Source organism: Dipodomys spectabilis, unplaced genomic scaffold (genome assembly GCF_019054845.1).
Source record: "Dipodomys spectabilis isolate Male_0828 unplaced genomic scaffold, ASM1905484v1 ptg000030l, whole genome shotgun sequence".
NCBI lineage: Eukaryota > Metazoa > Chordata > Mammalia > Rodentia > Heteromyidae > Dipodomys > Dipodomys spectabilis.
This window is the reverse complement of record NW_024870707.1, coordinates 1,157,095-1,184,246: the sequence shown is the minus strand read 5'-3', so window position 1 is coordinate 1,184,246 and position 27,152 is coordinate 1,157,095. Positions and strand designations below refer to the sequence as shown.

Genomic DNA, 27,152 nt, shown 5'->3' with positions numbered 1-27,152 from the left:
GTGATCCCGAGCCTTCCTTTTGTTTTTGTTTTTTTTTTGCTACTAGCTATGAGATGAGCAGTTGTATTCTGCTAGGTGCTTTTGCCGTGATGTGCTTCTGCTATGATATGCAGTTGAGTCAATCAACCATAGATTAAACCCTCTTTATTTCACAATACTGGGGATTGAACCTAGAGTATACTCATGCTAGAGAAGCATTTTATCAGTCAACTGTATCTCCATCACAACTTTTCCTCTTCGTAAATTTATTTATATCTAGTATTTGTTATAGTATCTGAAAGCTGACTCTTAACACAAAATGTGTATATATAAGCAAACCTCAGGTATATAGACATATCTATAAATATTTATGTATATAGCCATCTGTGTGTATATTACTCTAAGCATAAATTCTTACTCACCTCCAACTGACATCTCCCCTTGTTATGAATTTGTAATCCAACAGCAGAAAGCCTGACTTCTATCATTTATCAATTGTTTGGTTTGGGGTATGTGCATATAGCAGAATTGTTAATCTGGACTCCTGTAAAAAGCAACTTTATCACCTAGAGTATAGTGTGTACAGTGTATTTGCCCTTATGCTTACATACTTAGGTCAATACCAGTTCCCTTCCCCCTTTGGTGAAATTGTTTCACACATTTGTAATATAGTTAGATTATATTTTTGTAGTCTTCATTTTTTTCTATGTTCTCTCAAACTCCTAAATGTCTCCTTAAAATTTGCACACATTCAAGTTCGCTCTTCTAAGAGTCTATATATTTTGACAGATGAGATGCATAGTTCCATTTTTCACCATTACAATACAGAACTACACTGCATAAAGCTAATTCCCAGTGACACAGAAATGGCATAAAAAACTCTGATCACAGAGATGAATGAGTCCAATTACAAAGGCTCATTTGTCTTTATGCTTTATTCCTTTGCTTTTTGTGTCATATCCAAAAATATCATTGCCCAAGTCAATGACAAATAGGGGAGTAAATTCATTCTTTTGCATATAGATTTCCAGTTGTCCCACTACCATTTTCTAGAAAGACCTTTCTCAGTTGAATGGTCATGGTACTGTTACTGAAGATCAGTTGGCTATATGTGGGACAGTTAATTAATCTAATCTTAATGTTAGTATCTTACTGATGGGTATGTGTGTGTTTGGCAGTGTTGGGAATTGAGCCTAGTGCTTCATGCATGCTAGGCAACATTCTACCATAGAACTATACGTGCTGTTGATTACTGAAGTTTTGCAGTATGTTTTGAAACCAGGAAGTGTGAGTTCTCTAACTTCGTTCTTCATTTTCAAAATTGTTTTGTCTATCCAGGGTTCATTTAGATTCCATGTGATTTTTATGTCTTTCTACTTAATTATATCTTCTCTAATTTCATTCAGCAGTATTCTGTAGCTTTTAGGCTTTTTTACCTCCTTGGTTAGATTTATGTCTAAGTATTTTATTCTTTTCTATGCTGTTGTAAATGGAATTTCTTTTTTGGATTACTTTTTTGAATTATTTGTTGGAAGTATGTAGAAATACAGTTGATTTTGTGTCCTGCAATTTTACTGAATTCATTTATTAGTTCTAATAGTTTTTTGTACAAACTTTAGTTCTCTTACATATATATTATTTCATCTTTGAAGAGAAGCAATTTGGGCTCAGAAAAAGAATTAGTCTTTTATCAATATGATACTGTAGCTATAGGTTTTTCACAAATGATAATTATTATGTTTAAGGAAGTTTCCTTCTATTCTTGTATTTTTGAATGGTACTTTGTTTTGTTTTTGCCAATATTGAAGGTTTTTTGTTTTGGGGGGTTTTTTTTGGTTGGTCATGGGGCTTGAACTCCGGGCTTGGGCGCTGTCTCTGCACTCTTCAGCTCAAGGTGAGCACTATCACTTGAGCTACAGCACCACTTCCGGTTTTCTGGTGGTTTATTGGAGATAAGAGTCTCATGTAGTTTCCTGCCCGTGCTGGCTTTGAACCTCGATCCTCAGAGCTCAGCCTTCTGAGTAACTAGGATTACAGGCATGAGCCACCGGCGCCCGGCTAACATTGAAGGTTTGAACTCAAGGCCTCATACTTACATACTTACTTACATACATACTTACAGCGTGCTTGTTCTGCTGGAACTTTATCTGCTACTTTGAGCCATGCTTTGAAGTTTGAATTTTTTTTTTTTTTTGCTCTTTTGGAGATGGAGTCTCATGGACTTTTCTAACTGGACTAGCCTCAAACCTGTAGATCTCAGCCTCCTAAGTAGAGTGATAGAAATTAGCCACTAGGTCTTGGCTAGAGTGCTGTTTGTTTACTTGTTTGTTTGATAAAAGGGTATTAAATCTTATTAAAGGCTGGGAATGTGGCTTAGTGGTAGAATGCTTGCCTAGCATGCATGAGGCCCTGGGTTCAGTTTCTTGGTACCACATAAACATAAACAAACAAAAAAAATTAGACAAGACAGGTGCCTGTGGCTTATGCCTGTAATCCTAGGTACTCAGAAGGCTGAGATCTGAGGATGGTGGTTCGAAGCCATCCCAGGCAGAAAAGTTCCTGTGAGACTTATCTCCAGTTAACCACCCAAAAAAACAGAAGTAAAGCTGTAGCTCAAAGTGATAGAGTGTTATAGTCTTGAACATAAGAGCCCAGGAATAGCACTAGGTCTACCTACCACCCCCCCCCCCCCACCAAAAAAAAAAAAAAAAAAAAAAAGACTTTTGCTGGTCAGTTAAAATGATGTTCCTTTTTTGACCTTTTTTTTTTGATCTGTCATAGGGCTTGAACTCTGGGCCTGAGAACTGTCCCTCAGCTCTTTAGTTCAAGGCTAGCGCTCTACCACTTGAGCCAGGGCAACACTTCTGGTTTTCTGGTGTTTATTGGAGATAAGAGTTTCATGGCTTTTCTTGCCCGGGCTGGCTTTGAACCCTGATCCTCAGATGTCAGCCTCCTAAGTAGCTAGGTTTACAGGTGTGAGTCACCAGCGCCGGACTCCTTTTTTGGCCTTTTATTAAATAGATTTTCACATGTTGAGCTATTCTTCCAATTCAGGAGTAAATCCTTACTTGATCATTAAGTGTAATTTTTTTTTTAATTTTTTTTTTTGTGAACATACTGTACAGAGGATGGGCAGGATAATGCATACATTTCTTATCAAGCATTGCGGCCTCCTCCTTTGTTTACCCTTCACATCCCTTCCCAGCCTCCTCCTCCCTACCCCCTCAGCCCTCCCCCCTCCCCGCACCAACGTTGTAAAGCTCGTTTTCGACATGACAACTTGTACTTCTCATCGTTGCAACAGGTCCACCTGTATCCTTAAACGACTTGTTTTTCCCCATCTCCTCCACAAGTTATACTGACATCAAATATAGTGAAAGCAGGGGTTATACTGTGGGGGAGGTAAAGTGTAATTTTTTAATGTATTTGGTATTCTAGCATTTTACTGAAAAATTTGCATCAGTATTTATCAGAGACTTATCTTGTTTCTTTTTTGGGTGGGGGGCCTGGGATTTGAACTCAGACTCACTTGCTAGGTAAAGCAACCTACACTTTGAGCTAGACTCTCAGTTTTAATAGTGTTTTTGTCTGGCTTTAGTATCAGAGTAAATGTTGGCCTCATGACTTAGTTTTGAAAATTTGGGATTACTGTTACTAATTCTTCAGTGAAGTGTATTACTTACTTTGTTTATGTAAAGGTCTTCTGGTGCTGGCCTCAAACTTGTGATCTTTCTTAGCCTCCTAAGTGTTGGCAGTAGTGCTACCATGGCTAGCTAGTGTATCACTTTTTTTTTTTTTTTTTGTCTGTCATGGGGCTTGAACTCTGGGCTTGGACACTATCCTTGCGCTCTTCAGCTCAAGGTGAGCACTCTACCACTTGAGCCACAGTGCCACTTCCAGTTTTCTAGTGGTTAATTGGAGATAAGAGTCTCATGGACTTTTCTGCCCCAGCTGGCTTTGAACCTGATCCTCAGATCTCAGCCTCCTCAGCTAGGATTACAGGTGTGAGCCACTGGTGCCTGGCTATTATATCACTTAAAAAAAATTAATTTTGTTGTAAAGGTGATGTACAGAGGGATTATAGTTGCATAAGTAAGGTAATGAGTACATTTATTTATTTATTTATTGGTGTGGTCGTGGGGCCTCAACTCTGGGCCTGTGTGCTGTCCCTCAGCTCTTCAGCTCAAGGCTAGCGCTCTACCACTTGAGCCACAGCGCCACTTCTGGCTTTTTTCTTTTTGCTTATGTGGTGCTGAGGAATTGAACCCAGGGACTCAGGCATGCAAGGCAAGCTCTCTACCACTGAGCCACCTTCCCAGCCCATGAGAGTACGTTTTTTTTTTTTTGGTCGGTCTTGGGTCTTGAACTCTGGGCCTGGGCACTGTCCCTCAGCTCTTCAGCTCAAGGCGAGCTACAGAGCCACTTGAGCTACAGAGCCACTTCCGGTTTTCTGGTGGTTTATTGGACATAGGAGTCTTATAGTCTTTCCTGCCTGGGCTGGCTTTGAACCTCGATCCTCCTATCTCAGCCTCCTGAGTAGCTAGGATAACAGGCGTGAGCCGCCAGCGCCCTGCGAGAGTACATTTATTGTTGAACATTGTTACCCCCTCCTTTGTTTTTCTCCTACTTTCCCTCCCCCTGGGAGGGAATTGTAAAGTTCATTTCCAACAAAGTGTCTTGTGAGTATCACTGGTAAGTTCTTTTCAGTAATCACTGATAATAGAATATTCAGGTAGGTGTGCCACCTTGTAAACATGTTCCTTTCCAGTTTCCATTCATATACATGTGTACTATTTACAGAATTATTTCCTATATTAAGGAGACTATTACTCCCAGTAATTTATAGAATTATGAATATTTTATGTCTAGTTTTCTCTCTGTAAAAAAAAAAAAAGGCTGTGCTAGGAATGTAGTTTAGTGGTAGAGTGCTTGCCTAGCATGCATAAAACAAAAGAAACTCAGGGATAGTGCCCAAGCCTTGAGTTCAAGCCTCAGGACTGCCAAAAAAAAAAAGCCATAACTAAAATAAGAGTGGAGATGTAACTGTGGTAAAACACTTCCATACTATGCAACAATGCTCTGGGTTCAATTCCCAGCACCAAAATAATACTAATAATAACTAAAAATTATTAATAAGGTGGACTAAGTTTGCATTGTGACATTTGTTTAATGAGAAACCAAATAATTATTGAGGAATATTTATATAAAATGTTTAAATGTTTAGGACTAATGAAACTGTAATAATCATCTTAAATTCTGATGTCTTGAGACTGAGGGGTACAATCATTTATTATTTTTCTCTGATTTCTCTAAAAAGCACACCACTGGATATTCACTAATGTGTGCATATTTATGCTTATTTAGATCATATAAATTACAAAAAATGCTATAGAACAGAAAGTAATGACTATGTCTTATAGAATCAGTATTTGTTGAATACTTATTTTGCTTAACCCAATGGAAAAAAAAAGATAAGATATCTTCCAGCCTTTGCTGCACTTAAAATCTGACCTACAAACCTTCAGAACAGTGGTAATCATGGTGAGGATGTAATGAAAAAAGATCTTAAATACATAATTCAGAGTTATAATTCACAATTAAATGCAGTGAAGAATGAGATTGCCTTGGTACTTCAAAATCAGACTATTGTAATCATTTTTCTTCCTGACAACTTTATCCAATAGTTCTCTAAGACTTTCAGAATAAGAATACAGTAACTTGGGTTGGCTCTCTAGAGCAGTCTTCATGTTTGTGTTGTGGAATATTGAGGCCTATGAGTGTGATAGAGTACTATGTCTAGCAAGCAGCATGTTCAGAGTTCAATCCCCAGGACTACAAAAGTAAATAAGTAATTATTTTGAATTGTTCATATTAGAGATGTTAGGTTGCTTTTGAATGGTTGTTGGCCTCACTGAATTGATTCTCATATTGGTTTGATGATAACCATAGGGCTTTTGGTAAGGTACATTCCTCCCTCCTTCCCTCCCTCCCTCCCTCCCTCCCTCCTTCCCTTCCTTCCTTCCTTCCTTCCTTCCTTCCTTCCTTCCTTCCTTCCTTCCTTCCTTCCTTCCTTCCTTCCCTTTTTTGTCAGTCATAGGGTTTGAACTCTGGGCCTAGGTACTGTCCCTGAGCTCTTCAGCTCAAGGCAAGTGCGCTACCACTTGAGCCACAACACCACTTCCGGTTTTCTGGCGGTTAATTGGAGTTAAGAGTCTCACAGACTTTCCTGCCAGGGCTGGCTTTGAACCGTGATCGTAAGATCTCAGCCTCCTGACACTAGGATTACATGTGTGAGCCATGGGCGTCTGGCCATATATTTATTTCTTCAGCTGTTAACTCATGCCTATAATTCTAGCTACTCAGGAAGCAGAGATTTGAAGATCATGGTTCAAAGCCATTCTAAGCAGAAAAGTTGATGTGACTCTTATCTCCAGCTAGCCAGCAAAAAAACCCCAGAAGTAGTAGTGTGGCTCAAGTGGTAGAGCACCAGGCTTTAGCAGAAAAAGCTAAGCAAGAGTATCAAGTCCAATAACAGCACAAAAATAAAGTCTTTGTAGGAATACAAACCTAAAAGTATATGAGTCATGGTGATGGTACACAGGAGGTTGAGGCAGGAAGATTGCCATTTTGAGGCCAGCTTGGACTACATAGTTAGATTCTACCCAAATGAAACAAAATGTTTTGTTTTTGTTTTTGTCAGTCATGGGCCTGAACTCTGGGCCTGGGCGCTATCCCTCAGCTCTTCAGCTCAAGGCTAGCACTCTACCACTTGAGCTACAGCACCACTTCTGGCTTTTTCTGCTTATGTGGTACTGAGAATTGAACCCAGGGCCTCATGCATGCAAGGCAAGCCCTCTACCACTGAGCCACCTTCCCAGCCCCCAAATGAAACAAAATGTAAATCTCTTCTCTAAGCACATGTTAAGACAAACTACAGAAACACTTCATAGGAAAAGAAGATTGAAACTCATTGATAACCTTTGGTGATCTCAAAAGATCATGATTTAACGTTAATGCACGTTGCCCTACAGTTTTGTTTTGTTTTTTTGGTCAGTCATGGAGCTTGAACTCTGGCTCTGGGCCTGGGCGCTGTCCCTCAGCTCTTCTGCTCAAGGCCAGTGCTCTACCACTTGAGCCACAGCACCACTTCCGGTTTTCTAGTGGTTTATTGGAGATGAGTCTCATGGAGTTTCCTGCCTGGGCTGGCTTTGACCCATGATCTTCAGATCTCAGCCTCCTGAGTAGCTAGGATTACAGGTGTGAGGCACCAGCACCTGGCCCACTTCCAGCTTTTTCTGCTTATGTGATGCTGAGGAATCGAACCCAGGACCTCATGCATCCAAGGCAAGCACTCTACCACTGAGTCATCTTCCCATCCCCTGCCCTACAGTTTTTCAAGCACTCTTCATATTAAGTTAGATGGTTGTACATCACATTGTATACTGTATGTAGTATTTCTTATATAAAAGACTTGGTTAATATTTGAAAGGTCATATTTTACTCATAAGAAGAGAAGGTTTTTCTCTTTTACCTATTGCCTTCCAGCCTATCAACTGTTATTACCTACATTACCTAGGGTTCTTCCTACTGTAGATAGAGAAGTTTGAAAGGATGAGGTGACTGAGGCTTTGAATTTACACTTGAAGAACTTTTCAAGTCTAAGGAGAGTAAATGGAAAACGCATCTTATATAATTGGGCCTGGCTATTATTAGCCTCTGTGCTGATCCTGGGGCTTGCACTCGGGGCCTAGACATTGTCCTTGAGTTTTGCTGAAGCCTAGTGCTCTACCATTTGAGCCACAACTCTACTTCTGGATATTTATTTATTTATTTTGTTGGTCGTGGGGCTTGAATTCAGGGTTTGGGTGCTGTTTCTGAGCTTTTCCACTCAAGGCTAGCTCTTTATCACTTTGAGCCACAATAGTACTTCAGGTTTTCTGGTGGTTAATTGGAGATAAGAGTCTCATGGACTTTCCTGTTGGAGCTAGCTTTAAACTGAGATCCTCCTATCTCTCCCTCCTGATTAGCTAGGATTATAGGCATAAACTATGAGCACCCAGTTTATTTCTATTTTTGGTGGTTAACTGGAGATTAAGAGTCTCATGGGTGGACTTTATTACCTGGGATTGCCTTCAAACTGTGGTCCTTAAATCTCAGCCTCTTGTGTAGCTAGGATTACACATGTGAGCCACCAGCTCCCAGCTAATACATATTTTTAAACCCTGGAGGGGGATTAGGATTGTGACATTGGAAACTGGTCCTCTCCTTTGTCACTGGAACATTATACACTAAATAAGAAGTCCACCCAACTTTAATAGTCTTTCTAGTTTATCCTTAATTTGCCTTAAAAAAAAAAAAACTGTAGGCTACATGCAGCACCCTGAAGCTTGCAAATCTCTAGTTGAAGGTTCTATATGCTGCTGCTCCTTTAAGCCTCTGATGAGCATGCTGAGGGCACTTAGTGTGCTTTGATTCCAGCCCCAGTGGATGTGTTTCCCAATAGCCAGCCTTACCAGAGCTTCTGCATCCTGCCTGCCTGCCTGCCTGCCTGCCTGCCTGCCTGCCTGCCTGCCTGCCTGCCTGCTTGCTGAAGGATCAGTAGGAATCGGACATTCGTGCCCAGACCCCTCCCTGCCAGGGAGTGTAAGTGTCAGACTGTGAATGAGGGTCAGGTATTTTGTAACTGTGTATCCCTGTGTCCCTGTGCTGGAAGTCCTGGTGGATAGTACCAAGGACTTTCTTGGCCTACCAGGCTAAGGCTGTGAAAGAGCATAAACAATGCTGGAAGGCTGTGAAAGAGCATAAACAATGCTGGCTGCAGTAAACTAAAGCCTGGACATCTGTTCTACTTATGGTTAGTAAAAGCAGCCCTAGGGTGTTTGTTTGGATATGCAGTGGGTGAGCAGTGCCTATAACCTGGCATTTCCCTAGCCTGATTCCTCCTTATAGTGAGGAAAGAATTGTTTTTATCCAAGTATAGCTTAGTTAAAATTGGATGGGTGGAGCTGAATCTAGTGCTCATGGCCTTGGATCTGTAGCTTGTGATTTGGAGACCCGAGTAGCATTGGGATGAGTAAGCATAAAGTTTTCAGCCTCCTTGGTACAATTGAGCCGTAACTCAAAAAGTTGACCTAATTTACAGCCAGTTTAGTTTTCTATCCCTCCAGAGGCCTGTGTTGGTATTTGCCCCCCCCTCCTCCCTCTTTGGAGACATTGACAGTGGTCATCTTTTAGAGTCCAGTTTAACCTTCTTTCCTCCTGATAGAATAGCACAATGTGAAAGACACAGCTCTTTACCTGTCTCTGTCTCTGAGGGAATATGTGGGAGGCCTCTGTCCCAGAACAAGGAAAGCAAATACACCAAAATTTGTTGAGATAACCTTTTAGGGAAGTAGTTCAGATTCCTAGTCCCCTGATGATACACAATATGCCTGCAAGAGGCGTTTGTCCTTTTTTAATGGGGAGTACCTAGAGGCAGTGGAAGCTTTTTTTTTTTTTAAGTGAAGGTAGGGTTTGTCATTTTTTTCTACCTGCTAGATTTTACTTGGCCTTTACTAAGTAATAAAAATCTTAAATTCTCTGTGACAGCTACATAATTGTTATGCTACTTTAATCCAGTTGTCTCTCCTGGACATGGTCTGAATAGATTTCTCAACATGCATTGTGTGTGAGGTGGTGGTGTTTTAATTGAGCACATCATCACACAACATTGGTCATTCAGGAAATTTTGTTTGAGATGGATATAGGTATGTTGCCCAGGTTGACCCCAAACTTCTGGGCTCAAATGATCTCCTGCCTTCACCTCCTATGGACCTGGGACTAGCCTGGATTACATTTAGACTGTCAAAATATAGGAATTTTAAATGAAAGGTTATCACACTTGAACCCTTGGGTGGTTGGGGAGAAGAATTGGACTCTAAAGCTGTCTAGTTCTAAGCCCAGCTCTAATGTTACTCATGATGTAATCTCTTGCTTTACTTTTAGTGGATTGAATAATGAGAAAATGGTTGGTTTCTGGGGTCTATGTTTTATGATAGGACATGGTATATATTCACACACTAAACTGAGAAGTTAATAGAATTTATTCTGTTTTACCTTTATGTATAACCTTGAAAACATTTCTTAACCTCTGATCTAAAAATAAACAATTACATCTAACCCTTTTTCACTAGCAGTATGGGCTATATGATATTTGAGGTCTTTGGAGCCATTGTTAGATATGTCAGTGGTATAAAGTGATGTTTCTGAAGCTGGTTCCAAAGCTTTTGCCTCCATTTTAGATTGAAGCAAAAACTCTCAAGAGCTTTAAACAATTTGAAAATTCAGAATATTTTAGTAGGGACTGGGACACAAGAACCGTAACAAGCATCATATATGTCAGATTAATTTTACTAATGCTTCTCTTATATTCCAACAAAGACATCAAACTATGCTATTTAATTAAAACCTTAAGTTTTTTTTCTGTTTATAAAATCCAGACTCCTATTTATTCCTGGTCCACATTTCTAAACACTTGAAGATCATATTTCTGAAGTCTAAAACCAGACTCCTATTCCCAGCTTCTCCCTCTTCTCCCCAAAGACAAATAACTCTAAACTTCTCTGATATACTTTTCTCTCATTGGTACCAGTTTTCTCTTTGACTGCTAGACTGGAGCCTTCAGACTTTCCCTTTACTTGAACTTTCTTAATTACAAGGTATTATTTGTTTTTCTCCTCGCTCCCTCTATTTTTTTTTGGTTGGTCATGGGGCTTGAACTCTGGGCCTGGGCACTGACTATCCCTCTCAGCTCTTCAGCTCAAGGCGAGCACTCTGCCACTTCCGGTTTTCTAGTGGTTTATTAGAGATAGGAGTCTCACGGTCTTTCCTTCCCCGGGCAGGCTTTGAACCGAGATCCTCAGATCTCAGCCTCCTGAGGTAGCTAGGACTACAGGCGTGAGCCACCGGCACCCAGCTCCTCTCTCCCTCTTCCACTCCTCCCTTTTCAACCCTAGAGGACCTTCCTTTCCCCCTGCCCTTCCCCCCCCTCCTCTTTCCCCTCCCTCTCCCTTCTTCTAGAACTGGGGGCTTGAACTCTGGACCTTGCTGGAAGTAGTATATACAAAGAGTGGTACTCTGACACTTGAATCACATCTCTAACCCTGGCTAACTTTGGACCATGGGTTCTCCTACCTATGCTTCCTGCATGGTTGAGATTACATGCATATACCACTGTGCCTGGCTTATTTGTTGAGATCTGGTCTTGCTCATTTACTGCCCTGGCTGGCTTCAAACTTTGATCCTTTCCAAGGAGTTACAGGTGTACCCCCTCCTTTATTCCTTTTTTTTTTTTTTTTGGTTGGTCCTGGGGCTTGAACTCTGGGCTTGGGTGCTATCCCTGTGCTCTTCAGCTCAAGGCAAGCACTCTACCACTTGAGACACAGCTCCACTTCGGGTTTTCTAGTGGTTTATTGGAAACAAGAGTCTCACGGAGTTTCCTGCCTGGGCTGGCCTTGAACCTTGATCCTCAGATCTCAGCCTCCTGAGTAGCTAGGATTACAGGCGTGAGCCACTGGCACCCGGCTTTTTTTTTTTTTTTTTTTTTGAGGGGAGACTCTAGTATTGAATCATTCATCACTGAGTTCAGATACCATCCTTTTTGTGACACTGACTAGTCGTTAGCTTACTGGTGATTAATTGCATCTTCGAACTTCCTTTATCTCTCCTTGAACTCATGTTTATCTTTTTCTTCTATGGCATTTTCCTGTTATGATTGTTTTCATGTCTTATTTGTACTATTGCAAACTCTTTGAAGACATTATAGTTTACTCATAGGAAGACTGAGTGTGAATGTTTTTGGTAAAATTGCATGAAGAATCCCTTATTAGATCCTGTTATTAGCTAGAACTCTAACCTTTACAGTCAACCCATTCTTACCTCCTCAGGACTTTTGTTAGTAAACTTCATTAGTTCTTAGGTTCTTTTATGAATTTTTTTATTAGTGTGCATTAATTGTACAATTATGTTTTAGAACTGGGCTTTGAATTCAGGGATCACACTTGCTTGGCTTGCTCACTTGGTACTCTGCCACTTGAGCTACACCTCTAGTAAACTGTTGCTTACTTGTAGACTTTTCTGTGTAGGCCAGTATTATACCACTAACCTTCAGATCTCAGCCTCCTGAGTAGCTGGATTATAGGAATGAGCTACTGGTGTCTGTCCAATTTTGTTAGCCTTTCTTTTTTTCTCTTTTTCTGAGATGGACTCTTTCTTTAGTTTTTATTTGTATTTTCTTTATGGATAAGAATAATGAGTTTTTTTCATGTATCTTGGCCATTTGCATTTTTCTTCATGAACTACCTGTTCAGTTCATTGGTCCATTTATTAATTGGGTAGCCCGCTCTCTTACTGTTTAATTTTTTTTGAGCTTTTTGTATATTCTGGATATTAACCCTTTATCGAGTAGCTTGGGAAGATTTCCCATTTTGTGGATTCTGTCTTTGTTCTGGTAATTTTGTTTCTTTTGCTATGTAAAAAATTTAATTTGATACAGTTCTACTTGTCCTTTTGTTTGTTTCTTTGTTTTCTGGGCTATAGAGTCATAATTCAGAAAATAATTGCCCGTAAGTTCTAATGTTTCCCCTATATTTTCCTATAATAGTTTAAAAGTTTCAGATCAGCCAAGCATCAGTGGCTCAAGCCTATAATCCTAGCTACTCAGATGCTGAGATCTGAGAATCGTGATTTGAAGCCACCCTACATAGCAAAGTCCATGAGACTCTTCAGTTAACCACAAAAAACTAGAAATGGAGCTGTGGCTTAAGTGGTAGAGCACTAGCCTTGAACACCAAAGCTCAAGGACAGTACCCATGCCCTGAGTTTAAGGCCCAGGACTAGCACCAAAAAAGAAAAGAAAAAAAGAATGCAGATCTTACATTAAAGCCTTTTATCTAGTTAGAGTTGAGTTTTCTATAAAGTGAGAGAGAGGAGTCTAGTTTCCATCTCCTGCTTGTAAATAACTAGGTTTCTCAGGACTGTTGAAAAAGGCTGTCCTTTTTTCTGTTGTATGTGATTTGAATTGTTTTCTGTTGTATTTATTTGTCAGAAACAAAATGGCTGTAACTGTGTGGTTTTATTTCTAGTTTCTCTATTCCATTCTCATTGGTCTTCATGTATGTCTTTTTACCAATAGCATGCTGGTTTTGCTATCATGGCTCTGTTAAATAATTTGAAGTCCAGAATTATGATCACCTCTAGCATAACTCTTTCTACTCAGTATTACTTTTTTTTTTGGTTGGTCGTGGGGCTTGAACTCTGGGTTTAGGCACTGTCCCTGAGCTCTTCAGCTCAAGGCAAGCATTCTACCACTTGAGCCACAACACTGGTTTTCTAGTGGTTAATTGGAGATAAGAGTCTCATGGACTTTCCTGCCTGGGCTGGCTTTGAATCCTCAGATCTCAGCCTCCCGAGTAGCTAGGATTACAGGTGTGAGCCACTGGCACCTGGATCAGTAGTACTTTCGCTATTCAGGGTTATATATGAATTTTAGGATTTATTTTTCTTTTCTGTAAAGAATCTTTTTTTTTTTTTTTTGGGTCCGGTCATGGGGCCTGAACTCTGGGCCTGGGCGCTGTCCCTCAGCTCTTCAGCTCAAGGCTAGCGCTCTACCACTTAAGCCACAGCGCTACTTCCGACTTTTTTCTTTTTGCTTATGTGGTGCTGAGGAATCGAACCCAGGGCCTCAGGCATGCAAGGCAAGCACTCTACCACTGAGCCACCTTCCCAGCCCCTCTGCAAAGAATCTTAAAAAAAAAAAATTGAGGTAGGTGGTGGAGGCTTATAATTCTATGAGGTGATGGAGGCCTATAATTCTAGGTACTCAGGAGGCTGAAATCAGGATTTTGATTCGAAACCAGCCTGAGCAGACAAATCTGAGAGACAATTATCGTTAGTTAACCAGCAAAAAAAAAAAGGCAGGGAGAATGGGTGGGCTGAAGAGGTAGAGTGCTGGTCTTAAGCACAAACATGAGGCCCTGAGTTTAAGCCCTAGTATTGGCCCCCAGTAACTAACACAGATATACAAACACATGCATACCAGCTATTGTATGTTTTTACTTATATGTGATCATTATACCTAAAAGACATACTTATCATGAGTAGTAGCATACATACATATCTATTTAAATACAGAGTTAGATAAATATAAAACTTAACTATATAAACATAAAATATAAATTTAAAACATAAGTCTAACTAAAAGACTACTTAGAAGGAAAAGAGGAAGGGGAAAGGGAAAAAGAGAGTAAGTAATTTTGAAATACATTGTAGCTACATATGAAGTTGTTTTTTTTTGTTTTGTTTTGTTTTGTTTTGTGTGGGGGGTCGGTTATGGGGCCTGAACTCTGGGCACTGTTCCTCAGCTCTTAGCTCAAGGCTAACACTCTGGAACTTGAGCCACAATGCTACTTCTGGCTTTTTCTGCTTATGTGGTGCTGAGGGATTGAACCCAGGGCTTCATGCATGCAAGGCAAGCACTCTACCACTGAGCCCCCTTCCCAGCCCTGCAGCTACATATGAAAACTGTTGATCAGTAAGGTATTGGGAAAGAGAAACAGGCTTCTTGGGAGAGTACTAGCAGAAAGAGGTTGGGCTAACAGGGAGAATGAATGAGGAATAATATAGTATGTTCAAAGTAAATGGATGAAAGTAGAACAGTCAAACATGTTGAAATTGTTTTATGAAGGGACTAAGAGTGATACAAGGGATGAGACTGATTGAAATATATTGCATACAAGAGTAGAAATGTAACAATGAAAATCCCCTCTGTATTCCTAATGTACGCTAATAAATACTATCCTTAATGGAATTAAGTAGGTATCCAACAAGACAATGGGCTTTTTTATTCTTATTGATAAAAGAATCTTAGAAAAGTCTTTTTTTTTCCTTCTTAAAAGACTACTTGATTGCTAGAGTTACTAGGTGTACCTTCTTTTATCTGACCAGGAACTACTATTAAGTCCAAGGAAAAACTGGAAGCACAATGGGAGATGACAACGAATGGTTGAAACTGCCAGTGGATCAGAAATGTGAGCACAAGGTAAGACTTTTCTACAGTTTAAATTTCAGTATCATTGGTTTTCTTTCTCAGCAATTACACTATTGCCTTAAGATATGTTCTTTACATTGTGATTAGAAAAACACTAATACCTTCTTAAGTACTGTTACTTTGTCATTAATAATTATATCAATGTAAACAGTTTTGTGACTCTAGAAAAATCCAAAGAAGGGGCTGGGAAGGTGGCTCAGTGGTAGAGCACTTGCCTTGCATGCTTGAGGCCCTGGGTTCGATTCCTCAGCACCACATAAGCAAAAAGAAAAAAAAGCTGGAAGTGGCGCTGTGGCTCAAGTGGTAGAGCACTAGCCTTGAGCTGAAGAGCTGAGGGACAGCGCTCAGGCCCAGAGTTCAGGCCCTACGACTGGACCCAAAAAAAAAAAAAAATCCAAAGAAATAATATGAAGTAAAGCACTTTATAACTTTAAGAGGTGACTTCCTAAGTAATTTTATCATCAGTAATAACCACCCTTGGGCATTTACCCGTAGCAATTCAAGTCAGGATAGAAAAGACACTTGCACACCCATGTTCATTGCTATACTACTCATATAGCTCAGTTATGGAAATAGCTCAGCTACCTTCCAATGGATGAGTGGATCAAGAAAATGTGAGTGTGTGTGTGAGTGTGTGTGAATTTTACTTATCCATTTGGAAGAATAATAATATGTAATTTACAGGGGAACTAAATTGACCTGGAAAAAAATTATGTTAAGTGAAGTCAGGCTCAGATGTAGAAGTTCTAAGTTATAAGCATAGGAAACATATAGGATTATATACATATATACACAAACAAATTGACTATGATATACTCGGGAAAATTCCAGTGGTATAACTACTTTGAACAACTAAGTTACAGCTTAACAAAATGAATACCAGGAAGCTGAAACACGTTTTATCAAGTTACGGGAAAATCAAGGAAAGAGGATGGCAGATGAATGGAGAGCAAGGGTTGGGCAAATGCAGTCATAATCAGCATACATACATGAAAATAGAACCAGGTTATTTGAGGGTATAGTTTGGTTTCAGAGAGATGGAGAGGATGATGGATGGGTTGACATTAATTAAGATGCATTGTACTCATAAATTGACATATTCAATGTGTCAATTGTTTATTAAAGGTAATAATAATTAATTAAAAAATTTATCTGGAGCTGGTGCTTCAAGCCTAAAACTCTAGCTACTTGGGCGGTAGAGAATAGCGGTTCAAGGCCATTCTCAGCATATCTCTCATCTTTCTCTTAATAAGTTTTCACTGAGTAGTTCAGATTAGCCTCAGAATCACTGTAACCTAGGCTGGCTTCAAACTCATTATCCTACTGCCTCAGTTTCCTAAGTGCTGGAAGCTTTGTCATCTACCCAGCTTCATCAGTGAAGTTTCTTTCTTGTTTATTTTTGTTGTTGTTTTGTGTGCTGGTATTGGGGCTTGAACTCAGGGCTTGGGCACTGTCCCTTAGCTTTTTCACTTAAGGCCAGCATAATACTATCTGAGCCACGGTTCTATTTCCTCCTGGCCATCAGTATAATTTCTCCTGTTTGAATGTCATATCTGTGTGTGTGTGTGTGTGTGTGTGTGTGTGTGTGTGTGTGTGTGTGTGTGTGTGTGTGTGTGTGTGTGTGTGTGTGTGTAATAGTATAATACCTGATAACAAAGTAAATAAAATATAGTTATAATGTATAGCCACTCAGAATTTTAGATAACCTTAGTAAAGCATTCATTAGAAGCTTATGTACTAATTTTTTGAAAACTGTCAATTTATTTAACTCTTTTTAATGGGTTTGTCTGCAGACATTGGATTCATTATTCAAATTACCTAGTGTTGGAATGTATTCTTTTTTTTTTTTTTTTTTTTTGGGTCCGGTCATGGGGCCTGAACTCTGGGCCTGGGCGCTGTCCCTCAGCTCTTCAGCTCAAGGCTAGCGCTATACCACTTGAGCCACAGCATCACTTCCAGCTTTTTTCTTTTTGCTTATGTGGTGCTGAGGAATCGAACCCAGGGCCTATGCATGCAAGGCAAGCGCTCTACCACAGAGCCACGTTCCCAGGCCGGAATGTATTCTTTTTTTTATCTTCTCTCCTCCAGAATATTAATACAAAATATAGTTAAGCTTTGTTTCAAATACTTTTCTTTTTAGTTGTGGAAAGCAAGACTAAGTGGATATGAAGATGCCCTGAAGATCTTCCAGAAAATAAAGGATGAAAAGAGCCCAGAATGGTCCAAATTTTTAGGATTGATTAAAAAATTTGTTACAGATTCCAATGCAGTGGTTCAATTAAAAGGACTAGAAGCTGCACTTGTTTATGTTGAAAATGCTCATGTAGCAGGAAAGTAAGTAGTTTTCTTACTGTTCTGGTTTAAAAAAAAAACCAAAATCTTGACTGGTACTAAGAAATTAATTTATGTATGTTTATAGATCGTTAGTTATGAGCAGTTTTAGAATATACTAATTTTCATCACACACTGGTAGCTCACACCTGTAATCCTAGCTACTCAGAAGGCTGAGATCTAAACATTGTGGTTTGAAACCAGCCCCAGCAGAAAAATCTGTGAGACTTTGTTGTTGTTGTTGGTCATGGGGCTTGAACTCTGGGCCTGGGCACTATCCCTGAATCAAGGCTAGTGCTCTACCACTTTGAGCCCCAGTGCCACTTACAGTTTTCGGGGGTTTTATTGGAGTTCACAGGCTATCTGAAAAAAAAAAAGATATATTTACTTCAAAGATTATGCCAGTAAGGACCCATCAGCTGCACTGGACATTGATCAAAATGAACTAAGCAACTCAATGGCAGCGATGGGAGGGAGGGAACAAGTGGGAAAGAGGGAACAGCTGATGCTATGTAAACCAAAAGAAATGTACATATCACCCAATGTGGAAGAAATAACTATTGCAAAGCTCATAGATCTCATAAATGTTATAGACCACGATAGACAATTTGCCCCATGAAAGTTAGAATGTGTTTTTGATTTTAACTAGGTATCACTATCCCACAATACTGTGAAATTTGGGAAATTATGTAACACTTAATCACAATAAAGAATTTGAAAAAAAAGATTATGCCAGTAAGGATAATTTGACCATCTAGTTAGCATTACTGCAGTGAAACCATTGTTTGTTTTTAGTTCCTTTTTCTTGTGATATCAAAAACTTTTTAATTTAATATATAGTACATGTAATCTCAACCTTTCAGTTCTTCTAGCTCTTAAGAATATAGATTTTAACATGAGGAAATGTTCATCATCCCTGGTGGTGAAGGAAATGCAAATAAAGACAACCCTGAGATACCACCTTACCCCAGTCAGAATGTCCCACATCCACAAATCAGCCAACGACAAATGCTGGAGGGGATGTGGAGAAAGAGGAACCCTATTACACTGCTGGTGGGAATGTACACTTATACAACCACTTTGGAAAGCAGTCTGGAGGGTCCTTAGAAAGCTAAAGATTGACCTCCCTTACGACCCAGTCATACCACTTCTAGGCATCTACCCTGAACAACAGAAACCAATATACAAGGACACGTGCACCTCCATGTTTATTGCAGCACTGTTCACAACAGCTAGGATATGAAAACAACCCAGATGCCCCCACCACAGATGAATGGATCCAAAAATTGTGGTATCTATACACAATGGAATATTATGCAGCCATTAGAAATGACAAAATAATGGCATTTGCAGGGAAATAGATGGAACTAGAAGGAATCATGTTGAGCGAGGTAAGCCAAGAGCAAAGAGACAAACGGTACATGGTCTCCCTGATAAGTCGAAGCTAAATCCAAAATGTTAGGTGATACGACAAAACTAACAGGACTTAAGAAACAAAGAACTCCCACTCATCTGGTCGAACCACTACTAAATATCCCCATGCTGCTGATCACATGTATGGTGTATAACATGTGAACACCGTTATATGTTATAGACTGTGATAGACAAGGAAAGTTAGAATGAACTTGTGACTTTAAATGAGCATCATTATTCCACAATACTGTGAAATTCCAGAAATTATGTAATCACTTAATCACAATCAAAAAAAAAAAAAAAAAAGAACCTCGGGGAAGGGAGGGAGGGAAAGGATGGTAGGGTGAAAACAATGGAGGGGGTAACAATGTTCAAGAGGAAGTGTACTCATTACCTCACTCATGTAACTGTAACCCTCTGTATAGTATCTTTACAATAAAAAAAATATAGGTTTTATTTGATTTAGAGGAGACTCATAAGGAATGAGATACTATAAAGTTTTCTAAGGAGTTTCTTATTCACGGTACATGTTTTATCAATTTAAATGAGGATTTTTTTTGTCCTAAATAGAACTATTTAAAATTACTTTTTTTTTTTTTAAACAAGCATTCTATAATCCCATTTTTTATAAAATATATATCCAGGGCTGGGAATGTGGCTTAGTGCTTGCCTAGCATGCATGAAGCCCTAGGTTCAATTCTTCAGTACCGCATAAACAGAGCTGGAAGTGGTGCTATGGCTCAAGTGTCAGAGTGCTAGCCTGGAGCAAAAGAAGCTCAGGGACTGTCTAGGCCCTGAGTTCAATCCCCAGGACTGGGAGGAAAAAAAAACACACACACACACACACAGATTTGGAAGAACGGATATCAAAAAGTTGAAATACTATTTCTACTATCACACATTTGAGTTCAATCCCCAGGACTGGGAGGAAAAACACACACACACACACACACAGATTTGGAAGAACGGATATCAAAAAGTTGAAATACTATTTCTACTATCACATATTTGAGTTTAATCCCCAGGACTGGGAGGAAAAACACACACACACACATACACACACACACAGACACACACGGAAGAACGGATATCAAAAAGTTGAAATAATATTTCTACTATCACATTTGATTTCTAAGTATATATATATAATAGTTTTCTTTGGATGGTAGTATTTCAAGGAATTTTTTAAATATGTTTTTTATTGTAAAGATACTGTATAGAGGGTTACAGTTACATGAGCAAGGTAATGAGTCTATTTCCTGTCAAGCATTGTTATCGCCTCCTTTGTTTTTCCCCTACCATCCCTTTCCTCCTCACCTTCCCAATTCCTAAGGAATTTTTTATTTATTTGAATTTTCTGCACTTATAAACTGAAACTACATCTAGCACATCGTGCCTTAAGTTTTTATGGATTGGGTAAGTTTTTTTTTTTTTTAACATTTATTTATATTGGTATTAGTGATTGAACATAGGGCCTTTACCATTTGAGTTACATCCCTAGCTCAAACATAAATTTAAAAATTGGGAACTAATTTGTTTCTAAGCAAGGGGATATACCCTTTCAAAACCTCTTTCCTACTATTTCTACTAAAATGTGTCTTTTTGTTTGTGATGGTGATTGTTTATGTTGCAGAACCACAGGAGAAGTTGTGTCAGGTGTTGTAAGTAAAGTGTTCAATCAACCTAAAGCTAAAGCCAAGGAACTGGGCATAGAGATCTGTCTTATGTACATAGAAATTGAGAAGGGAGAGGCTGTGCAAGAAGAACTTCTAAAAGGCCTGGACAATAAGAACCCCAAGATCATAGTGGCCTGTATAGAGACACTGAGGAAAGCCTTAAGGTAAATTCTTTGTGCTTTAGTTCTGTTACAGATATCAGTTGAGTTTCTGGTTTAAATGGATATAGAAACTGCTAAACTTGACTTGGCATGCTATAACAACCAGGAAAAAAGTAAGAGTTCCTCAAATGTGGCACTTGGCATTGAGTAATTTTTAGCCTTCAATGCACATTGCCAGGATTTGTGGTTTAATTATAGAAATATTAATATATTTGTGTATCACTTTGAACTAATTTCTATGTATGTGTGTGTGTGTGTGTGTGTGTGTGTGTGTATTTTTTTAATTAAATTTTTTTGTTAGTAATGGAGTTTGAACTCTGGGCCGGGGCACTGTACCTCAGCTCAAGGCTAGTACTCTATCACTTTGAGCCACAGCGCCACTTCCGGTTTTCTGGTGGTTTATTGGAGATAAGAGTCTCAGGAATGCTGGGCACAGGTGGCTCATGTCTGTAATCCTAGCTACTCAGGAGGCTGAGGTCTGAGGATCGCTATTCATAGCCAGCCCGGCTAGGAAAGTCTGTGAGACTCTTATCTCCAATAAACCACTAGAAAACCAGAAGTGGCGCTGTGAATCAAGCAGTAGAGCCCTCGCCTTGAGTTGAAGAGTTGAGGGAAGTGCCCAGTCCCAGAGTCCAAGCCCCACGACCGACCAAAAAAAAAAAAAAAAAAAAAGAATCTCACGACTTTCCTGCCTGAGCTGGCTTTAAACCTTGATCCTCAGATCTCAGCCTCCTGAGTAGCTAGGATTACAGGCATGAGCCACCGGCACATGGCTAATTTCTATATATTTTTAAGTTTTTATTGCCCCTTTATATATTTGAATTCTTCCTTATCTGTTTACCTACAAAGTTAGTTTTTAGATGTTAGTATTATTTTGGGTCTTAGACATAAATATTGCTGGAAGAATGATGTAAATAGTTCATGAAAATATAGTCATGATTATAAATTCCTTCTGGTGCCTTAAACTCATAATATGTAACTATTAATATGATGTTGACTTAATATGATATTGCATGTTGACTTTTTTCCCCTCAACTTTATATTTCTAGTGAATTTGGTTCCAAAATTATTTTACTTAAGCCAATTATCAAAGTATTGCCAAAACTCTTTGAGTCTCGTGAGAAAGCTGTTCGAGATGAAGCCAAACTAATTGCTGTGGAGATTTATAGATGGATTCGGGATGCTTTGAGACCGCCATTACAAAATATAAATTCTGTGCAGGTGAGGCACAAACTTCTCCAGCTGTCTTTACATGAAGTAAATATGAAGAGATAATTTCCTGTCCTTGTTGATATTCCCTTCTTACACATATTTTTTATTCTTAATTTGAAAGTCAGTTGATTTTTCCTACCTTTCTGTGTTGTTGCTTTGCCTTTCAAATAAGCCTTCAGCGATTTTAGTATGGTAGTAATCTTTTCTAGTATTAAAAGTAATCTAATTAATCTTTTTTAAGGGGTGAGGTACTAGGGAATTGGAGTCCTAGGGAGTAAACCCAGTCTTGATTATGATAAGCACTAATCACTGATCTAAATCCCTTTCTTCTAGAAACACAGTCTACCTTCTTGTTAAAAGTATTTTTAGTAATTTTTTTGGTTATGCAAATATATATGAATTCATGAAATGACAGTGTCCTAAAAAGTGGACTTTATTCTTCTTCCTTAGTGCTTAGCTATACATCTTCAGTGTAGTAACTAATGTAAATCAGTTTGACTTATGCTACAAAATATATACAATTTAAATTTATTTTTTTCTTGTTTGCCTGGTTAGAGCTACATACATGAGTTCTAATATATGAATGAATGAATGTAAATATTAAGTATATTCCCTAATGGTGCTTTGTAAATAAGTTCTTTTAGCCTATATTAGTTATGGGGAGGGAGATTTCATTATTACCTTTCAATGTATGCGTAAATAAGTTAAAATATTTTGTGATATTTTCAGCTGAAAGAGCTGGAAGAAGAATGGGTCAAACTGCCAACAGGTGCTCCTAAACCCAGTCGGTTTCTGCGTTCCCAGCAAGAACTAGAAGCTAAATTGGAACAGCCACAGTCTGCTGGTGGTGATGCTGAGGGGGGTAAGCCAATTTTTTTTTCCCTGAAATTTTTTGCCAGTCTTGGGGCTTGAACTCAAGGCCTGGGCACTGTTCCTGAGCTTCTTTTGCTCAAGACTAGTACTCTACCACTTGAGCCACAGTGCCACTTCTGGATTTTTCTGTTTATGTGGTACTAGGAATCAAAACCAGGGCTTCATGCATGCTAGGCAAGCACTCTACCACTAAGCCACATTCCCAGCCCACTAGGCATATTTTAAAGGAATATTTTTGTTAAAATTTAGGTTGAATGTGGCAAGAATGACACTAATACTTTCTTTGTTAAGATTTCATCAGAGAGCTGGACCCTACTGGCTTACACCTATAGTCCTAACTACTTAGGAGTCTGAGATCTGAGGATCACAGTTCAAAGCCAGCCCAGGCAAGAAAGTCCATGAGACTCATCTCCAATAAATTGTCCCCTTCCCTCAAAAAAAAAAAAAAAAAAAAAACCTTCATAAGTCTCTTGAGTTCAAGCCACAGGACTGGCAAAAAAAAAAAAAGATTTCATTAGAGATGTACAGGAAAGTCCATCTTATGTCCAATAAACTACTCAGAAAAAAGCTGGAAGTAGTGCTGTGGTTCAAGTGGTAGAGTGCTACCTTTGAGTACAGAGAGGCTCAGGGACAGAGTTCAGGCCCTGAGTTCAAGCCCCAGGACACACACACACACACACACACACACACAGTCTCTCTCTCTCTCTCTCTCTCTCTCTCTCTCCTCTCTCTCTCTCTCATAGGACTGATAACTGACAAAGAAAAAACCATTCCATCCTTTTAACATCTATTTTGTTTTTTCTCCTGGAAGGTGGTGATGATGGTGATGAAGTGCCACAGATAGATGCTTATGAGCTTTTGGAAGCAGTAGAAGTCCTTTCCAAACTTCCCAAAGACTTTTATGACAAAATTGTAAGTAGTAGCTAAAATTCCTTCATTTTAAATAATAACTTAGATAAGAGAATACTATTTCTGGTATTACTCCCTTACTCTGACCCCATATCTCTCCCTTAAGAGAGTTACTTCCTCTGTACTTTCATATTACTTTGTATATGCAATTATTATGGCACTTTTTCTTTTATATGTTTTGTCAAAACCAGAACTTTGACTTTTTGCTTTTTTTGGATTTATCTTTAAATAACTCTCCAGTTTAGCTAGCCAGGCATTGTGGCTCATGTTTGTGATCCTAGCTGTTTGAGAGTCTATGATTATGGTTCAGGCTTAGTCTGGGCACCATCAAAGGTTTTCAAGCTCAGTGAAATAAAGCTGGGCTTGGTGGCACATGTAAGTCCTCCCAGTTGTATGAAAGGTGTAAAATAGGACAATCAAAATCATCCAGGCTGGTTGGTCAAGAGAAGTGAAACCCTGCCTATAATTAGTTAAAGGAAAAGAGACTGGGGTCATGGAGCCAGCCTAGCAAGCATAAGGCCACAAGTTCAACCTTCAGTTACCATTGCCCTTGTCATTACTTGTTCATCCCCCTTGTCATTACTCTAGCCCAGAATTTCTTTGCATTTTTTTGTCAGATAACTTCTGTTTTGATGGGCTACTCTGTTTATTGCAGGATGTTTACCAGCCATCAGTAATATTCTCTTCATGGGTTATGACAATCAAAATTTTCTCTAAACATCCTTCTTTTTCCCTCCTTCTCTTCCCCTTTCTCCTCCCATCATCTTTTATCTTTTAAACTTTTTTTTTTTATTAGCTTACATTAGTTACACAGGGGTTTTCCTCCCATCATCTTAAGCATCATTTTCTTAGGAGAGATTCTACTTGGCTGCTTAAATTATGTTCATTCAGCAAGGCATGGTCGCAAAACATCTCTAATCCCAGCATATAGGAAGCTGAGGTAGGAGAATTGCAATTTTGAGGAAAACCTGGATTAGCTACATAGCAAGACAATCTCAAAACAAAAGTTGCAGCTGGGCAACAGTGACTCACACCTATAATCTGAGCTACTTAGGAAACTGAGATCTGAAGATTTGGTTAGAAACCAGCCTGAGCAGGAAATTCAGTGAGACACTACCTCCAATTAGCCATCAAAACTTCTATATTGGAGGTGAGACTAAAGTGATAGAGCACTAGCTACATACAAAAAAGATAAGCAAGAGCAGATGGACCTGAGTTCAAGCCTCAATACCAACACAAATAAAATAAAATTTGCTAGGTATAGTGATACATGCCTGTAATCCCAGTACTTGGGAGTTGGGAGCAGAAGGACTGTGAGTTTAGGTTACAAAGTGAATCCCAGGGGCTGGGAAGGTGGCTCAGTTGTAGAGCACTTGCCTTGCATGCCTGAAGCCCTGGGTTCAATTCCTCAGCACCACATAAGCAAAAAAAAAAAAAAAAGCCGGAAGTGGTGCTGTGGCTCAAGTGGTAGAGCGCTAGCCTTGAGCTGAATTGCTAAGGGACAGCACCCAGGCCCAGAGTTCAGGCCCCATGACCGGACACAAAAAAACCCAAAAAAAACAAAAGTGAATCCCAGACTATCCTGGGCTATATAATCTGACCCTGTCCAAACCAAGCAAACAAACAAAAAAAATCCTTTGGCCCTTTAACTGAAGCAGATTGTACTTTATACTGGTTACAATTGGATAGTTGTTTATTAAAGATCTTTTTAGCTCTGCTAACAACTCCTTATATATCTACTTAACTTGAACCTCTAGAATGCCAGTCCTCTTGTTTCTGCCTACTGATTGCTGGGATTACAAGTATACACTACTATGCCTGGCTAACAGCCTTTGTTTTTTTGAGGCAGTCATTGTACTGGTCTTGAACTTACTATGTAGTTTATGTTATATAGCTTCAAACTTGTGATTGTCCTTTTTCTTTCTTTTGGGTACTGGTATTACAGGCATTTGCCACAACATAGGCTTCCAATTAACATCTTTCTCCCCTCCCCCCACCCCAATTGTTGGGCTTGAACTCTAGGCCTGGCCGCTGTTCCTGCGTTCTTCCTCTCAAACCTAGCACTCTACCACTTGAGCCACAGCACCACTTTGTTTTCTGGTGTTTAATTGGAGATAAGAGTCTCATGGACTTTCCTACCTGGGCTGGCTTTGAACTGTGATCCTCAGATCTCAGCCTCCTGAGTAGCTAGGATTACAAGTGTGAGCCACCAGCGCCTGGCCCAGTAAACATCTTATAACATAAGTATTTTACAAATAAAGTCCAACTGGGGCTGGGAAGGTGGCTCAGTGGTAGAGTGCTTGCCTTGCATGCATGAGCCTCTGGGTTCGATTCCTCAGCACCACATAAACAAAAAGAAAAAAGCTGGAAGTGGCACTGTGGCTCAAGTGGTATAGCGCTAGCCTTGAGCTGAAGAGCTGAGGGACAGCGCCCAGGCCCAGAGTTCAGGCCCCACGACCGGACCCCCCCCCAAAAAAACAAACAACCAAAACAAAAAAAAACAAATAAAGTGCAACTGTCAGCCAGGCATTCCAGAACTTGAGAGTTTGGAGCCAGGAGGATTATTGAAGCCAGCCTAGGCTATAGAGACACCCTATCTTAAAAACAGCTGGGCACTGTTGGTCTAAACCTCTCTTTAATCTTACTTAGGAAGTTCATGCCTGTAATCCTAGTTCCTTAAAGCTGACAGACTCATTTTGAGGCTGGTCCACACAGAAAAGTTCATCATGAGACTCCTTCTCAACCAGTAGCTGGTCATAATGACACACACCACTCATCCTAGCTACATTGGACTCTCAAATCATGATTTCAAGCCAGCCAGGCAAAACAATCTATGACACTATTTCAATGAGTGGAGCATGGTAACACACACGCCATACCAGGATTGGAAGCCTGAAATAGGTGAACTGCATCCCAGATATGTGCCTGAGCAGGAAGTGAGACCTTGTCACAAAACAGTCAAAAAAGGCTAGAAAGGTGCTAGTATGCTTATCCTAGCAATTATAAGCCTTCAGTCCAAATCCTACTAATAAAAATAAAAGCCCTCTCCCCAATGTTTTTGCTGTAATCTTTTTGAGGTTGGCATTTTTCATCTTTCTGTGGCAAATAAAAGCTACTTGGGTCCTTGTATTCTACTAAAATAGAAGTGTAGATAGATGAGGGCCTTTTGTACTTGCTAGACAGTGCTTGAGTCACATGACCTAGCCCTTTTTTGAAAGAGGGCCAGACTGAATTTCGATATTCCTATTTTCTTTTCCACATCACTGGGATGACAAGCATGTATCATCTCACATCATTGTGTTTTCCCCATAGACTGGCAAACACCATCACAACAAGATGGAATCTCAAGAACTTTCCCCCCCAGGCTGGTCTCAAAACATGATCCTCCAATCTCTGACAAGTAGGTAGGATTACAATAGAGCCACCACAAACAGTTACAGTTTTGTTTATTTTCTGGTAGTACTGGAATTTGAACTCAGGGCCTCATTCTTGCTAGGCAGGCACTCCACCACT

At 39.6% G+C, this 27,152-nt stretch overlaps 1 protein-coding gene across 3 annotated transcripts in view; it reads left to right on the top strand.

Moving 5' to 3' along the window:
* The window catches only part of Ckap5 (cytoskeleton associated protein 5), a 93,202-nt gene that overhangs the window by 6,266 nt on the left and 59,784 nt on the right, over nucleotides 1-27,152 (top strand). For 2 of the 3 annotated variants that reach the window (XM_042675897.1, XM_042675895.1), the window contains exons 2-7: nucleotides 14,962-15,055; nucleotides 17,205-17,398; nucleotides 20,442-20,648; nucleotides 21,695-21,866; nucleotides 22,587-22,719; nucleotides 23,542-23,642. In XM_042675897.1, the coding sequence (XP_042531831.1) occupies nucleotides 14,999-15,055; nucleotides 17,205-17,398; nucleotides 20,442-20,648; nucleotides 21,695-21,866; nucleotides 22,587-22,719; nucleotides 23,542-23,642 (864 nt within the window). In that variant the 5' untranslated portion in view covers nucleotides 14,962-14,998. Of the gene's footprint in view, nucleotides 1-5,299; nucleotides 5,322-14,961; nucleotides 15,056-17,204; nucleotides 17,399-20,441; nucleotides 20,649-21,694; nucleotides 21,867-22,586; nucleotides 22,720-23,541; nucleotides 23,643-27,152 lie in introns of those variants that run through there. The other variant, XM_042675896.1, reaches the window with a different exon arrangement.